A 19730-nucleotide genomic window follows, 5' to 3' on the forward strand; every position below is an offset into this window, starting at 1 on the left:
TGCTGTGTCACATGCACATAGAGGCACAATGTTCTGCTGTCTTGCCGCCTGGACTTTGATACAGAAAAGCCCAGTGCATGGGCCAGGGGTGGTGGCTCATGCCTGTAATCCCAGCACTTTGGGAGGCTGAGGCAGGCAGATCACCTGAGGTCAGGAGTTCGAGACCAGCTTGGCCAACATCATGAAAACCTGTCTACTAAACAGACAAAAATTAGCCGGGTGTGGTAGTGGGCGCCTGTAATCCCAGCTACTTGGGAGGCTGAGGCAGGAGAATCCCTTGAACCTGGGAGGCAGAGGTTGCAGTGAGCTGACAGCATTCCACTGTACTCCAATCTGGGCGACAGAGCGAGACTCGATACAAAAATAAACAAAACAAAAAACCAGGTTGGGTGCAATGGCTCATGCGTGTAATCCCAGCACTTTGGGAGGCAGAGGCGGGTGGATCACCTGAGGTCAGGAGTTCGAAACCAGCCTGGCCAACATGATGAAACCCCATCTCTACTAAAAATGCAAAATTAGCCAGTCATGGTGGCGGGCACCTGTAATCCTAGCTACTTAGGAGGCTGAGGCAGGAGAATCGCTTGAACCCGGGAGGTAGAGTTTGCAGTGCGCCAAGATTGCGCCATTGCACTCTAGCCTGGGCAACAAGAGTGAATCTCCGTCTCAAAAACAAAACCACGGACTCAAGGTCAAGGTTTAGCTTCCAGTTCTGGCTCCATCATACAATGGCTGTGACACCATGGGTAAAACTGCTTACCCTCTCTTAGCCTTAGTTTCCTCATTTGTAAAATGGAAATAATAACACACCTGCCCCTCTGGGTCGCTCTGAGGATTAGATGATGTATATAAAAAACTTATCTCAGGGCCTGGCATATAGTAACTGCTCAATAAATAAGAGCCAACATTAATATTTAAGCAAAATTTTGCAGTTCACAGACATCCTTTCAAGTCCATTAATTTGTGTATTTGTTTGCCAGTCATTGCAGACATCCTAGGCAGGTGATATGCTCCACATGTTGCAGCTGAGGAAATTTTAGATTCAGAGATGTTAGGTGAGTGACCCAAGGTCACACAGCTAGAGAGGGGTGGTGATGAGGATTGCAGCTCTGGGTCCTGGAAGAGCTCTCATTCTTTTGCACGGCACTGAGATGACCCTCTGTCTCCACCCAATTGTCATCCACCGTGTTCTTCCTGTCAAGGGCGAAGAGGGAGCAGGAGGTGACGGTGCTGAAGAAGGCCCTGGATGAAGAGACGCGGTCCCACGAGGCTCAGGTCCAGGAGATGAGGCAGAAACACGCACAGGCAGTGGAGGAGCTCACGGAGCAGCTCGAGCAGTTCAAGAGGGTAAGTGGTGATGCTTTTTGGTGATGACACGTAAGAGTGACATCAGCGGCCTCAAATTACTACATGTCAGGGTCTGCATAAAGACTAAAAACAAGTTACATAAGATTCTAATGATGATGATAGCGGCTTATATTTATTTACAAAATGCTTCCCATACAGGCTGGGTGAGGTGGCTCACACCTATAATCCCAGTACTTTGGGAGGCCAAGGCAGGAGGATCACTTGCACTCAGGAGTTCGAGACCAGCCTGGGCAATATAGTGGGACCTTGTCTCTACTAAAATTAAAAAAAAAAAAAAAAAAAAAAAAAAAAGGCCGGGCGCAGTGGCTCAACACTGTAATCCCAGCACTTTCGGAGGCCAAACAGGGTGGATCACCTGAGTTCAGCAGTTCGAGACCAGCCTGGCCAATATGGCGAAACCCTGTCTCTACTAAAAATACAAAAAATTAGCCAGGCGTGGTGGTGCATGTCTGTAATTCCAGCTACTCGGGAGGCTGAGGCAGGAGAATCACTTGAACCCAGGAGGCGGAGGTAGCAGTGAGTAGAGCTCATGCCATTGCACTCCAGCCTGAGCAACAGAGCAGGATTCCATCTCAAAAAGAAAAAAAATTGGCCAGGCATGGTAGTGCATTTCTGTGGTCCCAGCTGTTTGGGAGGCTGAGGTGGGAGGATCATTTGAGCCTGGAAGATTGAGGCTGCAGTGAGCCCTGTCATGCCACTGCACTCTAGCCTGGACGACAGAGTGAGACCTTAATCAAACAATAAAAATAGGCTGGGCATGGTGGCTCATCATGTCTGTAATCCCAGCAATTTGGGAGGCCAGGCGGGCAGATCACTTGAGGTCAGGGGTTCGAGACCAGCCTGACCAACATGGTGAAACCCTACCTCTAACAAAAATATAAAGAATTAGCTGGGTGTGTGCTAATTAGGTGGTGTGTGCCTGTCATCCTAGCTACTCAAGAGGCTGAGGCAGGAGAATCACTTGGACCCAGGAGGCAGAGGTTGCAGTGAGCTGAGATTATGCCACTGCACTCCAGCCTGGGTGACAGAGTGAGCCTCCATCTCAAAAAAAAAAAAAAAAAAGAATAGAAATGCTTCTCATACTACTAGTATGTCAATTATCTTCACAACCACCCTGTGAGACAGGTACTATTAAACTCATTTTACAAGCAAAGAAATTGAGGTCCAAGGTACCTAGAGGTAAAGAGACTTACCCAATGTCATCATTTTACAAGCAAAGAAACTGAGATACAAGGTGCCTAGAGGTGAAGAGACTTACCCAAGGTCACACTGCTGGTAAGTGACAGAGTCATGATTTGCACCCAAATGGTCTGGCCCTAGACCCCACTTTCTGGCTTCTATGGGACTGAAAGCCTGTAGGATGGGTGGGGCCTATTAATATACTGCCCCTCAGGGATAAGCAAAGGTGTAACAACACTTCGGAGGAGATTTAAATGAAACTTAAAACTGGGAACCTTCTATCCATTTTTATTTCTCTGCAGACTGGAGGCAGGCCAGGCATGGCAGCTCACACTTCCTCTAATCCTAGCACTTTGGGAGGCTAAGCAGGGAGGACTGCTTGAGCCCAGGACTTTCAGATCAGCCTGGGCAACATAGCGATTTTTCTTTTGTAAAAAAAAAAAAAAAGACTGGAGGAAAACTGTCATTATTTGATTTCAATGGCAGAACAGCTCTCTCCGGCGTAATCTGAGAATGACTAGGTCAAATCACTCTGTCTCCTGTTGCTGGGCTCTTTGGGGTGCATGGGAGTTGGAGCTGGTAAACAGCAGTACTGAATGTTGAACCTTGGGTACTTTTCTCTCCTTTGGGGTAGTTCCTGTGCTTCATTCCCCAGGGTAAGTTTTTTAGCTTGTGACCTTCTGCCAGATTGTTTTCCTGAAAGCCTGAGTTACGTCACCCTCAGTGTTCCAGCTCCTCCACATCCCCTTCAGTGGCAGCTTTTGGATCTGCTGGATTAAGTGGGTGCAGCATTGCCTAAAAATTGTTGGGAGTTTGCATTTGGTTCTATCACTAGTGTATTGTCCGTTGTTGCATTGCTATACAGAAATACTCGAGATTGGATTATTTGTTTATTTTTTGCGCAATGGAGTCTTACTCTGTCACTCAGGTGGGAGTTCAGTGGCGTGATCTCGGCTTACTGCAGCCTCCACCTCCTGGGTTCAAATGATTCTCCAGACTCAGCTTCCCAAGTAGCTGGGAGTACAGGCACACACCACCATGCCCAGCTAATTTTTGGTTTTTTTTTTTTAGTAGAGAAGGGGTTTTGCCATGTTGGCCAGGCTGATCTCAAACTCCTGACCTCAGGTGATCCACCTGCCTCGGCCTCCCAAAGTGTTGAGATGACAGGTGTGAGCCACTGCACCCCACCCTGAGACTGGGTAATTTATAGAGAGGCTTAATTGGCTCATGGTTCTGCAGGCCGTACAGAAAGCATAGCAGCTTCTGCTTCTGGGGAGGCCTCAGGAAACTTACCATCATGGTGGAAGGCAAAGGGGAAGCAGGCATGTTTTACATGACCAGAGCAGGCAGAAGAGAGAGAACGGGGAGGTGCCAGACACTTAAACAACCAGACCTCATGAGGGTAGCACCAAAGGGATGGTGCTAAACCATTAGAAACTGCCCCCAAAGGCCGGGCACGGTGGCTCACGCTTGTCATCCCAGCACTTTGGGAGGCTGAGATCGGCAGATCACCAAGTCGGGAGTTCAAGACTAGTCTGACCACAATAGTAAAACCCCATCTCTACTAAAAATACATAAAATGAGGCCTGGTGCAGTGGCTCACGCCTGTAATCCCAGCACTTTGGGAGGCCAAGGCAGGCAGATCACCTGAGGTCAGGAGTTTGAGATCAGCCTGGGCAACATGGTGAAACCCTGTCTCCACTAAAAATACAAAAATTAGCCGGGCGTGGTGGTGCACGCCTGTAATCCCAGCTACTCGGGAGTCTGAGGCAGGAGAATCACTTGAACCTGGGAGGTGGAGGTTGCAGTGAGTCGAGATTGCGCCATTGCACTCTACCCTGGGGAACAAGAATAAATCGCCATCTCGCCAAAAAAAAACAAAAACAAAAACAAAGAATCATAAAATTAGCTGGGGGTGTGTTGGTGGGTGCCTGTAATCTCAGCTGAGGAGGCCGAGGAAGGAGAGTCACTTGAACTGGGGAGGCGGAGGTTGCAGTAAGCCAAGATCACGCCACTGCACTCCAGCCTGGGCGACAGTGCGAGACTCTGTCACTCACACACACACTGCCCCCATGATCCAATCACCTCCCACCAGTCCCCAGTGTTCACCTTGACTAGTTTTACGGTTTGGATCTGTGTCCCCACCCAAATCTCATGTTCAATTGTAATCCAATAGAACATGAGATTACAATTGAACATGAGGTTTGGGTGGGGACGCAGATCTAAACTGCATCAACTAGTCAAGGTGAACTGTCTTCCATGTGGAGGTTTACTGAATACCTTTCTGGGGGCTGGTTCATTGCCTGGTCTGTTGGAACCTCAAGTGTTTACATAAAAATAGTAAGAAAATAATACAATAAAAAGTGTAGCACTTATGTGCCAGACACTATTCCAAGTGCTTTATAAATTAATTTCATTTCACCTGTGACCCCCGTTAAAGTATAAATTTCCAGGCCTGCCATTGATCCTGATGGAGGTGGTCTCAGGAGGACCCTCTGAAAAGCACTGCACAGGACTGAGCTCACCCTCACTCTCCAAATGAATCAATGGACTCTTACTACTTGTTGAGTAGGATCTAAATACTAACCCTCAACAATGTGTCAACTCTATGTATTTTGGACAAATCGGATTTTGCTAGTTGTAACTATGCCATACATATTTCCCCATTCAATTGTGTTCCTTGTATAATGTTCAATAGTTACTTTTTATTTTTTAAAAACTTTGTTTTTAGAGACAAGGTTTTACTCTATCACCCAGGCTGCGGTGCAGTGGTACAATCTTGGCTCACTGCAGTCTCGAACTCCCGGGCTCAAGCGATCCTCTTGCCTCAGCCTCCCTGGTAGCTGGGACATACAGGCTTCTCCCACCATGCCCAGATAATTTTTAACTTTTTTGTAGAGATGGGTACTTGTTATGTTGCTCAGGCTGGCCTCAAACTATGAGTTCAAGCAGTCCTCCCAGTTCAGCCTCCCAAGGTGCTAGGATCACAGACATGAGCTACCACTCCCAGCCTACTTTTTATTTTTAGACAATTTTAATTGAAATGGGTTATTCCCACCTTCAGGAACAATTAGCCCTCAAGACATCAGTAAGCCACACACGTCCCTTTTAGCTTTATGGTTGGAGGTCGGGCACGGTGGCTCACACCTGTAATCCCAGCACTTTGGGAGGCCGAGGCAGGCAGATCACCTGAGGTCAGGAGTTTGAGACCAATCTGGCCAACATGGTGAAACCCCATCTCTACTAAAAATACAAAAATTAGCTGGGCATGGTGGCAGTTGCCTGTAATCCCAACTACTTGGGAGGCTGAGGCACAAGAATCACTTGAACCCAGGAGGCAAAGGTTGCGGTGAGCCAAGATTGTACCACTGCACCCCAGCCTGGGCAACAGAATGAGACTCCATTTCCAAAAAAAAAAAAAAAAAATTATGGTTGGAAGTGAGGCCCCAGACAGAGTCACTGACCCTCCCCATGCTTAGGGGTCATTAGATGTGAACAAGGGCTGGAAGTCAAGCCCATTCCCAGCCACGCCTCTTTGGGAAGACTCAGTTAAGGCCACCAGCAGACAGCATGTCCATTACTGACCCACACAAAGCAGGTAAAGGTGGGAACCTCTGCCCATCTCAGGTGCAGGGAAAAAGAGGCCTTTGCCTCTAACAACTTGAATCCTGACATACAGACCTGGTTCCACCTGCTTGGGGGGGAAACATTTAACATCAGCTCCTACCTGGGCTCCCCGATTCTGGGGTCTTAGGCTGGGCTGAGGTTTCTGGGAGCCCACGTCCTCTAGGGTCCCCACTTCACTGCTTTGTTCCCACCAAGAGACTCCTTGTCCCCATCTAAGGTCCGGCAGCTCTTAGTCATGTCTTGGAGGGAGGACTGGCATCAATGCCCAGCACCTCCCAGGGACTATGGGAAGGCTGAGTGGTGGGTCCTCTCCCCTCAGGATACATGCACTTCTCTCTTTCCCCTTCTCTGCAACCTGGAAAGCAGCCCCTCACCCCATCCTGCTTTTGCCCAACACACTTTTTTTTTTTTTGAGACAAAGTCTCACTCTGTCGCCAGCCTGGAGAACAGTGGCGCGATCTCGGCTCACTGCAACCTCTGCCTCCCAGATTCAGGCAGTTCTCCTGCTTCAGCCTCCTGAGTAGCTGGGATTACAGGTGACTGCCACCATGTCTGGCTAGTTTTTTGTATTTTCAGTAGAGACGGGGTTTCACTGTGTTGGCCAGGCTGGTCTCAAACTCCTGACCTCAAGTGACGTGCTGTATCAGCCTCCCAAAGTGCTGGGATTACAGGCATAAGCCACCGTGTCCGGCTCCAACACTTTTTTTTTTTTTTTTTTTTTTCCTGTAGGGCAACTTACATGCCTACAGGAGCTGGTTCCATAAAATGTTTCCCTTAACTAGGTCAGAAGTAGTAGTGTCAATCACACGACACCTGTGAAGGACGGGGGCAGTGAGATGTGACTGCCCCACCTGCAGAGCCAGCCGCCACTTAGATCTGGCATATTGTTGCCTTGAAGGAAAGCAAGACCCCCCGTTTCCAGATCTTTCCTTGTTGTTATTGTTCAAGTTTAGGATTACTGACGCATATGCAGTAAAATTTATCCATTTTACTGCTCCATTAATTTTAAACAAATGTGTATTGTGTCACCACCACCACAGTCATGATATAGAATGTTAGAGTGATTGATTGATTGAGATGGAGTCTCACTCTGTCACCCAGGCTGGAATGCAGTGGCACGATCTTGGTTCACAGTAACCTCCACCTCCCAGGTTCAAGCAATACTTGTGCCTCAGCCACCCCAGTAGCTGGGACTATAGGCGTGCGCCACCACCAGCTAATTTTTCTATTTTTAGTAGAGATGGGGTTTTGCCATGTTGGCCAGGCTGGTCTCAAACTCCCGACCTCAAGTGATCCACCTGCCTTGGCCTCCCAAAGCTACTTATTTCTGAAACAGGGTCTCACTTTGTTGCCCAGGCTGGAGTGCAGTGGTGTGATCATAGCTCACTGCAGCCTCCCATTCCTGGGCTCAGGTGATCCTGCCATCAGCCTCCTGAGTAGCTGGAACTGCTGGTGTGTGCCCCCCACACCCAGCTAATGTTTTATTTTAGTAGAGATGGGTCTCTCACTCACTGCATTGCCCAGGCTGGTCTTGAACTCCTGGCCTGAAGCAATCCTCCTGCTTGTTTCCCAAAGGGCTAGGATGACAAGTATGAGCTGCCATGACGGGCCTTCAAACAAAGTTTTTTGAAAAAGAAGCTGGGAATCCAGATTTTTATGTGACATTTATTAAAACGTTGGCAACTCATTTTTTAAAAAGTAGTGAAGGGGTCAAAGGGGACATGATAGTAGGTTGGACACCGCTTGTGGGATCCCAGATTGCAACCCATGAGCTTTAGGAAAGTAGAATCCAAAATATCAGCCGGGCGCGGACACTCGTGCCTGTGATACCAGCACTTAGGGAGGCCAAGATGGATGGATCACTTGAGGTCAGTAGTTTGAGACCAGCCTGGCTAACATGGTGAAACCTTGTCTCTACTAAAAATACAAAAATAAGCTGGGTGTGGTGGTAGGTGCCTGTAATCCCAGCTACTTGGGCGGCTGAGGCAGAATAGCTTGAACTCGGGAGGTGGAGGTTGCAGTGAGCCGACATCGCGCCACAGCAATCCAGCCTGGGTAACAGAGTAAGACACCATCTCAAAAAAATAAACAACAAAAATAAACACCCCAAATCTCTTACTGGTGATTGTGTGCCCCCTGCCGTGTGCCTTCCTGGACCTCTCTGAGGTAGGAAAGGGCAGAGTCTGAAACGTTCTCCCGGCCACAGCCGCCCTGTTTTCCCTCCCCTCTGCTTCCTTCGCCAGGCCAAGGCAAACCTAGACAAGAATAAGCAGACACTAGAGAAGGAGAACGCAGACCTGGCCGGGGAGCTGCGGGTCCTGGGCCAGGCCAAGCAGGAGGTGGAACACAAGAAGAAGAAGCTGGAGGCGCAGGTGCAGGAGCTGCAGTCCAAGTGCAGCGATGGGGAGCGAGCCCGGGCGGAGCTCAACGACAAAGTCCACAAGCTGCAGGTGAGGTGGTGGCGTGGTGGGCAGTGCTGAGTGGTGTCCAGTTCTGTGGGAAGGAGCCTCTTCTCGGCTCGCTGAGGTCTCTCTTGCTGCAAGGCAAGTCCTTTCCTCTAGTTGTGTTCCCAGAGAGGGGGCGATGATCTCCCTGTTCAATTAAATATTAAAAAACCTTCTGGCTGGGCATGGTGGCTCATGCCTGTAATCCCAGCACTTTGGGAGGCAGAGGTGGGTGGATCACCTGAGGTCAGGGGTTTGAGACCAGTCTGGCCAACATGGTGAAAAGTCTCTACTAAAAATATTAGAAATATTAAAAATATTAAAAAATTAGCCGGGAGTGGTGGTGGGTGCCTGTAATCCCATCTACTCAGGAGGCTGAGGCAGGAGAATGGCTTGAACCCGGGAGACAAAGGTTGCAGTGTGCAGAGACCGCACCATTGCATTCCCGCCTGGGCCAAAAGAGCAAAACTCTGTCTCAGGAAAAAAAGAAAAAGAAACCAAAAAAACCTTCCTTTGCCAATTTGACAAGTATTTATTGAGTACCTGCTGTATGCCAGGCACTGTGCTTAATCCTGAGAAACAGCAGCAAGGAAGAAGAGACACTGTCCCTGCCCCAGTAGGACTCCAGCTGAGTAAGGGGAAAGGAATAGAAAGACATGAATAATCACATAAATGAATGTCAAATGATGCAGCAAAGGGAAGGCACATGATGCCTAAGTGTAAATAACCAGGAGGCCTAAGCTGGGGGAGGAGGGGCCATGAAAGCTTCCCTAGGGAGCATGGATAAGTCTACCAGGCAGAGGGAACTGTATGTGCAAAGGCCCTGTGGTAAGTAGAAAAATCAGGAGAGAGACATATGACCAGTAGAGCTGGAGTGCCCAGTTGGGGTTGGGGGTAGGGGGAGACAGTACAGAGTGGGGTTGGAGGAGGAGGTTGTACCCAGATGATGTGGGGTTTTGCAGACCTATTACACGTATATTGGTCCTCCCTCTGGGTGATGCGAAGCTGTTGAGGGGTTTTAAGCTGATGAGTGACACGGTCTGTTTGTCTTTGGTCTTCTTTCACTTGGAATAGACATTTAGCCTGCCTTTCCACTCGTGGGGATGTGGCCAAAGTTTTCATAAATATTTAACATGTTCACAGCCAGGGACCAAGGGCCAGGGGAAGCATTAAGTGAGATGTTTTTTCCCACATGCAGTTGAGAGCAGCGGTTTTGCTGCCCTTATATAAGCAGTGTCAAGATCATTCATATCCTCCTTGTCAATGGAAGGGATGAAGGGGTAGGCTAACACCTTCAAAGGGACTTATGCAGAGACACTAGGGAGTAAAAGCCAGAGAATACATAGAGGGCGTTTTTACCTTTAGGGTCTGCGTCTCTGGCTTTGGCCATCAGGGTCAGTGAAGGGACAAAGAGTAGGAGTGAGGAAGGAGGGGATGAACAGCATCCCTCGGATATTTAAGTACCATCCTGGTCTCCTGTCTCCAACCTTAAGAGAGTGGACCAGCCACAGCACCTCGTCTGGACTCTCAGACCTGCTGCTTTGTCTCTACCAACCTTGGCAGGGATCTAGGATCCATTTAGTGGGATCAGGTCCCAGTCAACACAATTGGGGCTCAAATAAGTTCTTAGAACCACAAAGTCGAGGGCCAGGGTCCCAACTCATAGGTGACGGAGTTCCCTTCGAGCCAGACTTTTTTTTTTTTTTTTTTAATCAGAGTCCCATACCTTGTGGGTATTTTCTCAATCAGTGGACACCCCAAGTCCTAGCCCATGAGGGTACACCACGTGTTTTGAGTAAAAAGGGCTCCTTTTAATGAGGATCCCTTTCTAGAGGCTTTGACTAACAGTCTCTTGGCACCCTCAGAATGAAGTTGAGAGCGTCACAGGGATGCTTAACGAGGCTGAGGGGAAGGCCATTAAGCTGGCCAAGGACGTGGCATCCCTCAGTTCCCAGCTCCAGGACACCCAGGTGAGTGTCCTGCCACATCATCCAGGGGACCTGGGGGGGTGGCCTTCCTCGGGGCGGGTCCCTGGGACCTCCGTGCGTCCCTTTTGCAGGAGCTGCTTCAAGAAGAAACCCGGCAGAAGCTCAACGTGTCTACGAAGCTGCGCCAGCTGGAGGAGGAGCGGAACAGCCTGCAAGACCAGCTGGACGAGGAGATGGAGGCCAAGCAGAACCTGGAGCGTCACATCTCCACTCTCAACATCCAGGTGCCTGCCCTGTGCCCTTGCTTCCATCACGGGTCCTCTCAACTTCTCTGCGCTGAGATCCCCCACAGGCAGATCGTGGTGGAGTGTTGGTGTGATGGTGCTTGACCCCCCAGCTTCCCCTGCTATTGGGTTTCTCCAACAAGGAGACATGGTTTTCGCTTCTCAGAGTCTGTGCAGCCCGGGACAGGGGTCACTCATGGTCCCCCTCTCACCCTACCCTGGACGCTGTCCTTGTAGCTCTCCGACTCGAAGAAGAAGCTGCAGGACTTTGCCAGCACCGTGGAAGCTCTGGAAGAGGGGAAGAAGAGATTCCAGAAGGAGATCGAGAACCTCACCCAGCAGTACGAGGAGAAGGCGGCCGCTTATGATAAACTGGAAAAGACCAAGAACAGGCTTCAGCAGGAGCTGGACGACCTGGTCGTCGACTTGGACAACCAGCGGCAACTCGTGTCCAACCTGGAAAAGAAGCAGAGGAAGTTTGATCAGGTAGAGGGCATGGGGTGTCCTCCACTCTGGCCGTGGACGCTGGGTGGGGGAATCAGCTCTGCAGAGTACAACGCGTGGCTCCTGCCTGTGCCTGCATCCCCTCTCCACTCTGTGGGGAGCCATGGGAGGCTCTCTTGTCTTGGGCGACCATGGAGCATTAAGGCTACCGGGTCACCGTAAGGATGGCACAGAAGTCTTGATGTCTGTGACTTTTCTGGGTACCAGCACCATGAGGGTCACTTGCACACATGGTGATGCCTTAGTTTCTAGCCTCAAGAAGGAATGAGGTGCATATTTCATTCACTAAAAATATTTATGGAATACCTATTGAGTAGTCTCCCAAGTAATTCAGTTTCTATACTTTTAATACCACCCTTCCCTAAGATTTCATTCTGTAAAATTCCAAGCACACAGAAACGTTGACAGAATTGTACAGTGAACATCTGTAAGGCCACCACCTTTATTCAGTCATTGACACTGTATTATATGAACTTTATCACATATTTATTTATTTTGAGACAGGGTCTAGCTCTGTCACCCAGGCTGGAGTGCAGTGGTGCGATCTCAGCTCACTGCAACCTCTACCTCTGGGTTCAAGCGATTCTCCTGCTTCAGCCTCTCAAGTAGCTGGGATTATAGGAGTGCACCACCATGTCTGGCTAATTTTTGTATTTTTAGTAGAGAGAAGGTTTTGCCATGTTGTCCAGACTGGTCTCAAACTCCAGGTCTCACATGATCTGCCTGCCTTGGCCTCCCAAAGTGCTGGGATTATAGGCATGAGCCACTATGCCCAGCCCACATATTTATTTATAAAGACTAATTCTATCTATCATGCCTTATCTCTTGGGTACATTTCAGAGCAAATTACATCAGTACATTTCCCCTTCCATACCTCAACATTGCATATTAATTAAGAGTTTATTTTTAAACATAGTTTTGCTTCTTTTGGGGTAAAACTTACATGTGATGAAATGCACCACTCCTAATTGTATGATAAATGCAGACCCTTATATGACCCAAACCCCTAAATACCAACTTTTAAGATATATTATTTAGAAAATATGATTGAGTTTACAAGTGACTCAGGGTTATTCTAAAAATCAATTTGAGAGGCCAGGCACGGTGGCTCACGCCTATAATCCTAGCACTTTGGGAGGCTGAGGCGGGTGGATCACTTGAGGTCAGGGGTTTGAGACCAGCCTGGCCAACATGGTGCAACTGTCTCTACTAAAAATACCAAAATTAGCTGGGCGTGGTGGCACTCCCCTGTTATCCCTGCTACTTGGGAGGCTGAGGCAGGAGAATCGCTTGAACCCAGGGTGGGGCGGAGGCTGCAGTAAGCCAAGATTGTGCCACTACACCCCAGCCTGAGTGACAGAGGGAAAACTCCGTCTCAAAAATAAATAAAATGAGGATTGTACAGTGAGGCTAAATGCCAGATGCCTGAGGGTTCCTTACCCCTCCCTGACTGGCCTCATAGTGTCAGGACTTTAGATGACATCCCAGTTCCTCCTTTTCCCATCAGCCACCTCTCCTCTGGGCTGTCAGCTCATCTTCACTGCTTCGTTACCTGGTTGAAGGCCTGAGGTTGCTTTTATTTTCCTGTCACAGAGTGTAGTGCAGTGTCACACATAGCGGGGGATTTTTGTGTTGACCGTGCCATTCAGAGGTCCCTGTCTTTGCTCAATAGTGGAAGTTTGGCTTTTGGATGTTACAATTCATAATCTGCTCTGTCCTCTCTGAAGATGAGATTAACGTGAGCATGGAATGTTCTCTGAGTTGCTTCTTCAAGCAGAGAGATACGTATGCAGGGCCACCCACGCTTACCGTTTCCCTACTGAGGCACTTAGGATAGTTTTATGAGATATTAATAGCTACTTGTGGCCATGAAACAAAATAATAACTAGCTTCTGGTAGCTTTACATGTCACTTTCACCTCAGTGTGCTCTAAGCAACGCCGGCAGCTTTAGTGGTTTCAAAGCACAATTTGGCCAGGTGTGGCGGCTCACACCTGTCATCTCAGTGCTTTGGGAGGCAGAGGCAGGAGGCTCACTTGAGGTCAGGAGATCGAGACCAGCCTGGCCAACATGGCAAAACCCGTCTCTACTTAAAATACAAAAATTAGCCGGACGTGGTGGTGGGCACCTGTAATCCCAGCTACTCGGGAGGCTGAGACAGGAGAATCGCTTGAACCCAGGAGGCGGAGTTGCAGTGAACCAAGACTGTGCCGTTGCCCTCCAGCCTTGGTGACAAAGTGAGACTCCATCTAAAACAAACCAACCAACAAAAAAACGATTCAGCTGATTTCTGGCTCTGCATAAGGTTGATGTAGAATTCAGAACGCCAGATTATTATATAAACTACTCCCATAGATAACCTACATTGCTTACACCTGCACCTCGATACATTCGGTAGGACACAGGGCTTTTCCCCGGTAATTACAATTCAGTGAAGCTGACCCCGGATATGCCTAGAAGTCACCTCTGGGTCTTATGCTGTGTTGTAGTTGTTAGCCGAGGAGAAAAACATCTCTTCCAAGTACGCGGATGAGAGGGACAGAGCCGAGGCCGAAGCCCGGGAGAAGGAAACCAAGGCCCTGTCCCTGGCTCGGGCCCTTGAAGAGGCCTTGGAAGCCAAAGAGGAACTCGAGCGGACCAACAAAATGCTCAAAGCCGAAATGGAAGACCTGGTCAGCTCCAAGGATGACGTGGGCAAGAACGTAAGTGGCTCTGGGTTGTTTCGCCCACCCACCCTCTGTGCCGTTCACCAATCCATGGGAGAAGCTGGCTCCGGGCCTTTTTCATAGCGAACTATCTTTGGAAATGGAAGGTTTTTAGACTGGTGCAGGGGCTGGGAGGGGCTGAGAATGGCAGTCGAGGATGGGTCTGAGTTGGGGGGTCCGAGCTCTCAGGGGCCATCGTGAGTCCCAGCCATGCATCCTGTGGGAGGCCAAAGCCACCTCCTGGACCTCCTGCGCTGCCACTCACGGTGGGTTTCTCAACCGTGCCGGCAGGTCCATGAGCTGGAGAAGTCCAAGCGGGCCCTGGAGACCCAGATGGAGGAGATGAAGACGCAGCTGGAAGAGCTGGAGGACGAGCTGCAGGCCACGGAGGACGCCAAGCTGCGGCTGGAAGTCAATATGCAGGCGCTCAAGGGCCAGTTCGAGAGGGATCTCCAAGCCCGGGACGAGCAGAATGAGGAGAAGAGACGGCAACTGCAGAGACAGGTGCGTGCTGCCGGGGAGGCCAGCAGAGGGCGGTGGGGTGGCCTTGTTCATTCCTATCACCACCTCTCACGGTCGGCATGGAAAATTCGTTTTTGTTTTTTTGGAAACAGAGTCTCAGTTTGTCACCCCGGCTGGAGTGCAGTGGTGTTATCTCAGCTCACTGCAACCTCTGCCTCCTGGGGTCAAGCAATTCTTCTGCCTCAGCCTCCCGAGTAGCTCAGATTACAGGCGCACGCCACCGTACCCAGCTAATTTTTTTTTTTAAGGGGAGACGAGGTTTCACCATGTTGGCCAGGCTGGTCTTGAACTCTCTGGCCTCAAGTGATCCATTCTCCTGTTGGCCTCCCAAAGTGCTGGGATTATAGGCATGAGCCACCCGCACCCCATGAGATTCCGTTTTCTCATCTGCAACTTGGGATGAGATGCCTGCCTCCCAGGGAGGATGTGCTGGGGAAGGGGTGCAATGACGTGCTGCCAGGGTGGGCTAAAGGACCTCCCAGGGGCAAGTGGGGCACCACACATCTCTCTTCCTCACCCAGCTTCACGAGTATGAGACGGAACTGGAAGACGAGCGAAAGCAACGTGCCCTGGCAGCTGCAGCGAAGAAAAAGCTGGAAGGGGACCTGAAAGACCTGGAGCTTCAGGCCGACTCCGCCATCAAGGGGAGGGAGGAAGCCATCAAGCAGCTACGCAAACTGCAGGTGGGTGACACTAGGAGCTTGGGGCATGGGCAGAGGGAGGCCTCAGTGCCCTCAGGCCACCAAAGTCAGCAGAGCAGGCTCCAGGAAGCCAGCCCACACCTGCCATTGGTGTGGGTTCAGCTGGGGCTTTTCTAGCACCATTCAGGTTTTGGTGGCTGTCTCCTGCCCTGGGTAGGGCAGCATTATTAGGTATCTGGCCACTGCCCTCAGATCACATCAGAGGCTGGGCTTCTCAGGCAGGTCTGTGGAGTCCATCCAGAATGGTGCTCCCAGTCCGCCACCAGCCACCTGGGACTGAGGGCCATGCTCATGCAATGGGAACTTCTCTGTGGTTCACTCCAGAGGGGTAGGTGTGCAAAGCTAAACTGGACAGCAGAACTTGGGGCAGTAAGGACATCTGAGCTTGTCCTTCCTGTTGACTCATGCAGGCTCAGATGAAGGACTTTCAAAGAGAGCTGGAAGATGCCCGTGCCTCCAGAGATGAGATCTTTGCCACAGCCAAGGAGAATGAGAAGAAAGCCAAGAGCTTGGAAGCAGACCTCATGCAGCTACAAGAGGTAAAGCCTCATCTTGCTAGGAGAGCCTCAGATGCGGGTGTCATGGTAGCAACCCTTGGCAGCTCCAGTCTGTGCATTCCCAGATTTCATTTCTTCCTCCTATGGGCTCCACCTGTCTAGAAAGACACATGCTTCCCTCCTCTATGGATTCATGGGGCCTCCCCTGAGCTCAGAGGAAGAACATGTACTTTCAAGGGTGGCTGAGGAGGCAGGGTGGACTCTCGGTGGGGCTTGGCCTTTCCCTGGCAGACAGCAGGCTTCCTCCCACCCACCTAGGACCTCGCTGCAGCTGAGAGGGCTCGCAAACAGGCGGACCTTGAGAAGGAGGAACTGGCAGAGGAGCTGGCCAGTAGCCTGTCGGGAAGGTAGGAAACTGAATGGAGGAAGTCAGCTCTGAAGCAGAGGATGTGGGGAGAGGCAGCATCCTTGACCCCCATTTTATTAAATTTTTTCGAGGCACAGTTTCATTCTGTCATCCAGGGTGGAGGTCAGTAGTGAGATCTCGGCTCACTGCAACCTCCACCTCCCAGGTTCAAGTGATTCTCCTGCCTCAGCCTCCCAAGTAGCTGGGATTACAGGCATGTGCCACTGTGCCCAGCTAATTTTTATAATTTTAGTAGAGGCAGGGTTTCACCACCTTGGCCAAGCTAGTCTTGAACTCTGACCTCAGGTGATCCTCCTCCCTTGGCCTCCTACAGTGCTGTAATTACAGGTGTGAGCCACCGTGCCTGGCCCTGGACCCTCATTTCAATGCTATTGCTGACAAAGCATCCTCTGAGATTGGGGACAGACCCATGGTGGTTAGATTTTCCCTCAGCACTTTCATGCCTCTGTTTGGGGGTGTGGCTGCTTTCATTCATTCCCAATAAGTAGCTGTATGGGGAGAAAGGAGGGCAAAGAAGAGTCAGGAAGGAGTGTGCTGGTCGCCATCCCAGTTCCAGCTTTGCTGATACAGACCCGGTCCAAGTCCCGGCCGCCCACTTCCTGGCTGTGTAACTACAGATGAGTCTTCTAATCCTCTCCAAGACTCAGTTTCCCCCACTAGATGATGAAGGCAATCCCCCTGAGGCATCACTCCAAGGAGGGGGCATCTTCTAAGTCAGGGGAGGGTAGAGGCCCCCACCATGGCTGCCCTTCCCCCAGGAACGCACTCCAGGATGAGAAGCGCCGCCTGGAGGCCCGGATTGCCCAGCTGGAGGAGGAGCTGGAGGAAGAGCAGGGCAACATGGAGGCCATGAGCGACCGGGTCCGTAAAGCCACACAGCAGGTGAGGGCTGCCTGGGCACCATAGTCTCACTGCCTACTGTCTCTCCTGCAGCAGGATCCTGCACCGGTCAACACATGCATGGCGGCTTCCTGCGTGCAGGCCCTGGACTGAGGGACAAGAGGGTGGCAGGGCCTGAGAGTAGAGATCCAGGGCCCTTACACCAGTGCCCAGGCTGCTGTCTTCAGAACACCCATCTCCATGCTGCAGTATCTCATTTTCCAGCCATGGCGTGTCTGGCTCCCTGAACCTCATGGCTGTCCCTGGAGTCGGGGCCTTGGGATGCTCTTTCATTGTGTTTTCCCCCAGCTGAAGCTCTGGCCTTATCCAGTGAGCCCTTGGTGATGTCACTGAGCACCAGTTCCATGGTGGGCACTAGGGACAATCCTGTGACCTGAGCCCCTTGTGGTGTAGGGTGAACAGGCATTGTTCTCCAGGCGACTCCAGGACAGAGAAAGCAAGGGACAAGTCACTCGTTCAGCCTGGGTGGCACTGTGACACTTGTGGAAGCACCTCTTTTTTTGGAGACAGGGTCTCACTCTGCTGCCCAGGCTGGAGTGCACTGGCACACTCTTGGCTCACTGCAACCTCTGCCTCCCAAGTTCAAGGGATTCTCCTGCTTCAGCCTCCCACATAGTTGGGACTACAGGCACGTGCCACCACTGCCCAGCTAATTTTTATATTTTTAATAGAGAAGGGGTTTCACCATGTTGGCCAGGCAGATCTTGAATTCCTAACCTCAAGTGATCTGCCTGCCTCAGCTTCCAAAAGTGCTGGGATTACAGGCGTGTGCCACAGTGCCCAACCTGGAAGAAGCTCTTGAGTGGAGTTTTACGGGATGAAGGAGAGGACAGGGCGCCCGGGATCAAGGGACTCATGCAGAGGCCCAACAAGGCTGGAGGCAGCAGGAGGAGGTGCGTTGGCTCACTGCACTGTCCTGGGCTTCCCTGAGTTCACCTCGCAGCCTTCACTCTCCTCCCCAGGCCGAGCAGCTCAGCAACGAGCTGGCCACAGAGCGCAGCACGGCCCAGAAGAATGAGAGTGCCCGGCAGCAGCTCGAGCGGCAGAACAAGGAGCTTAGGAGCAAGCTCCAGGAGATGGAGGGGGCCGTCAAGTCCAAGTTCAAGTCCACTATCGCAGCGCTGGAGGCCAAGATTGCACAGCTGGAGGAGCAGGTCGAGCAGGAGGCCAGGTATGCGGCTCTGGAGTTCTGAACCCAGTTTGTCCCGGGGTGATGGACAGCAGGGGTCATAGTGAAATCAGGGAACCTCTTCCCAACATCAGTTCTGGCTTGTAATAAGCAAGCTCTGTGGTGCCCACAGTGCGGGTGTGTTGTGAGAACTGAATGTAAACACAGCAAAGTGCCCTGCTGGTGCCTGGCCTAGAGCAAGCACCTAAAATGTGAGCTGCTCGTAGCATCGCCATGGTCCTCCTGACATTAACCAGCCTTCCCAGAACACGTGGCTTTTCTCAGCCTCAGTGGGAATAGCATGCTAACAGACCAAAAATCCAACCAGGGTGGACATGGTAGCTCAGGCCTGTAATCCCAGCAATTTGGGTGGATCACCTGAGGTCAGGAGTTTGAGACCAGCCTGGCCAACATGGTGAAACCTTGTCTGTACCAAAAATTAGCCGGGTGTGGTGGCACATGCCTATCATCCCAGCTACTCAGGAGGCTGAAGCAGGAGAATCGCTTGAACATGAGACGGGGAGGTTGCAGTGAGCCGAGATCATACCACTGCACTACAGCCTGGGTGACAGAGTGGGACCCTGCCACACACATACACACACAAAAAAACCCCCAAAAACAAAAGTCCAATCAGCAACTCATTCGGTACACACACTGGAAGGCTTCTTAATTATGGGTCGAATGAGGCATAAGATCACAACACATTTCTTTTTTTTTTTTTGAGACGGAGTCTCGCTCTGTCGCCCAGGTTGGAGTGCAGTGGCCGGATCTCAGCTCACTGCAAGCTCCGCCTCCCGGGTTTACACCATTCTCCTGCCTCAGCCTCCTGAGTAGCTGGGATTACAGGCGCCCGCCACCATGCCCGGCTAGTTTTTTGTTTTTTTTTTTTAGTAGAGACGGGGTTTCACCGGGTTACCCAGGATGGTCTCGATCTCCTGACCTCGTGATCCGCCCGTCTCGGCCTCCCAAAGTGCTGGGATTACAGGCTTGAACCACCGCGCCCGGCCCATATTTCTTACCATTGGATTCTAAGGATTCTCACCCATTCTCTTCTAGCAGTGTTTTCAGTAATTCACATGCCCTGCAATGCACCCATTTCAAGTGTGCAATTCAAGGGCTATTCGTGTATTCACAAACATGTAAAACGATCACCACAGTCAATTTGAGAACATTTGCATCAGCTCAAAAGGAAACCCCAGGCCGGATGTGGTCGCTCATGCCCATGATCCCGGCACTTCGGGAGGCTGAGGTAGGTGGGAGCAGCACTTGAGTCCAGGAGTTTGAGACCAGTCTGGGCAGCATAGCGAGACTTTTTTTTTTTTTTTTTTTTGAGACACAGTCTCACTCTGTTTCCCAGGCTGGTGTGTAGTGGTGCAATCTCAGATCACTGCAACCTTTGCCTCCTGGGTTCAAGCAATTCTTCTGCCTTAGCCTCCCAAGTAGTTGGGACTGCAGGTGCATACCACCATACCTAGCTAAT

At 50.8% G+C, this 19730-nt stretch overlaps 2 protein-coding genes and 1 long non-coding RNA gene across 4 annotated transcripts in view; 1 reads left to right on the plus strand and 2 right to left on the minus strand.

The window, feature by feature from the left end:
• MYH11 (myosin heavy chain 11) overlaps positions 1-19730 on the plus strand; it is a 158421-nt gene that overhangs the window by 125869 nt on the left and 12822 nt on the right. For both annotated transcript variants that reach the window (XM_025371299.1, XM_025371300.1), the window contains 12 exons: positions 1200-1344; positions 8415-8621; positions 10481-10585; positions 10675-10827; positions 11065-11313; positions 13820-14032; positions 14327-14539; positions 15079-15240; positions 15669-15797; positions 16074-16162; positions 16941-17064; positions 18045-18253. In XM_025371299.1, the coding sequence (XP_025227084.1) occupies positions 1200-1344; positions 8415-8621; positions 10481-10585; positions 10675-10827; positions 11065-11313; positions 13820-14032; positions 14327-14539; positions 15079-15240; positions 15669-15797; positions 16074-16162; positions 16941-17064; positions 18045-18253 (1998 nt within the window). The remainder of the gene's footprint in view (positions 1-1199; positions 1345-8414; positions 8622-10480; positions 10586-10674; positions 10828-11064; positions 11314-13819; positions 14033-14326; positions 14540-15078; positions 15241-15668; positions 15798-16073; positions 16163-16940; positions 17065-18044; positions 18254-19730) is intronic.
• On the minus strand, positions 943-8786 carry LOC112614603. The gene is made up of 2 exons (XR_003117103.1): positions 8469-8786; positions 943-1417 (listed from the first exon to the last, which is right to left on the minus strand). It is a non-coding gene; the product is annotated as an uncharacterized LOC112614603 (long non-coding RNA).
• The window catches only part of NDE1 (nudE neurodevelopment protein 1), a 73625-nt gene continuing 64827 nt past the window's right edge, over positions 10933-19730 (minus strand). The window contains exon 10 of the mRNA XM_025371302.1: positions 10933-11283. The gene's annotated coding sequence lies outside the window, so the exon portion shown is untranslated. The remainder of the gene's footprint in view (positions 11284-19730) is intronic.

The sequence above is a fragment of the Theropithecus gelada genome, chromosome 20 (genome assembly GCF_003255815.1).
Source record: "Theropithecus gelada isolate Dixy chromosome 20, Tgel_1.0, whole genome shotgun sequence".
NCBI classification, from domain to species: domain Eukaryota; kingdom Metazoa; phylum Chordata; class Mammalia; order Primates; family Cercopithecidae; genus Theropithecus; species Theropithecus gelada.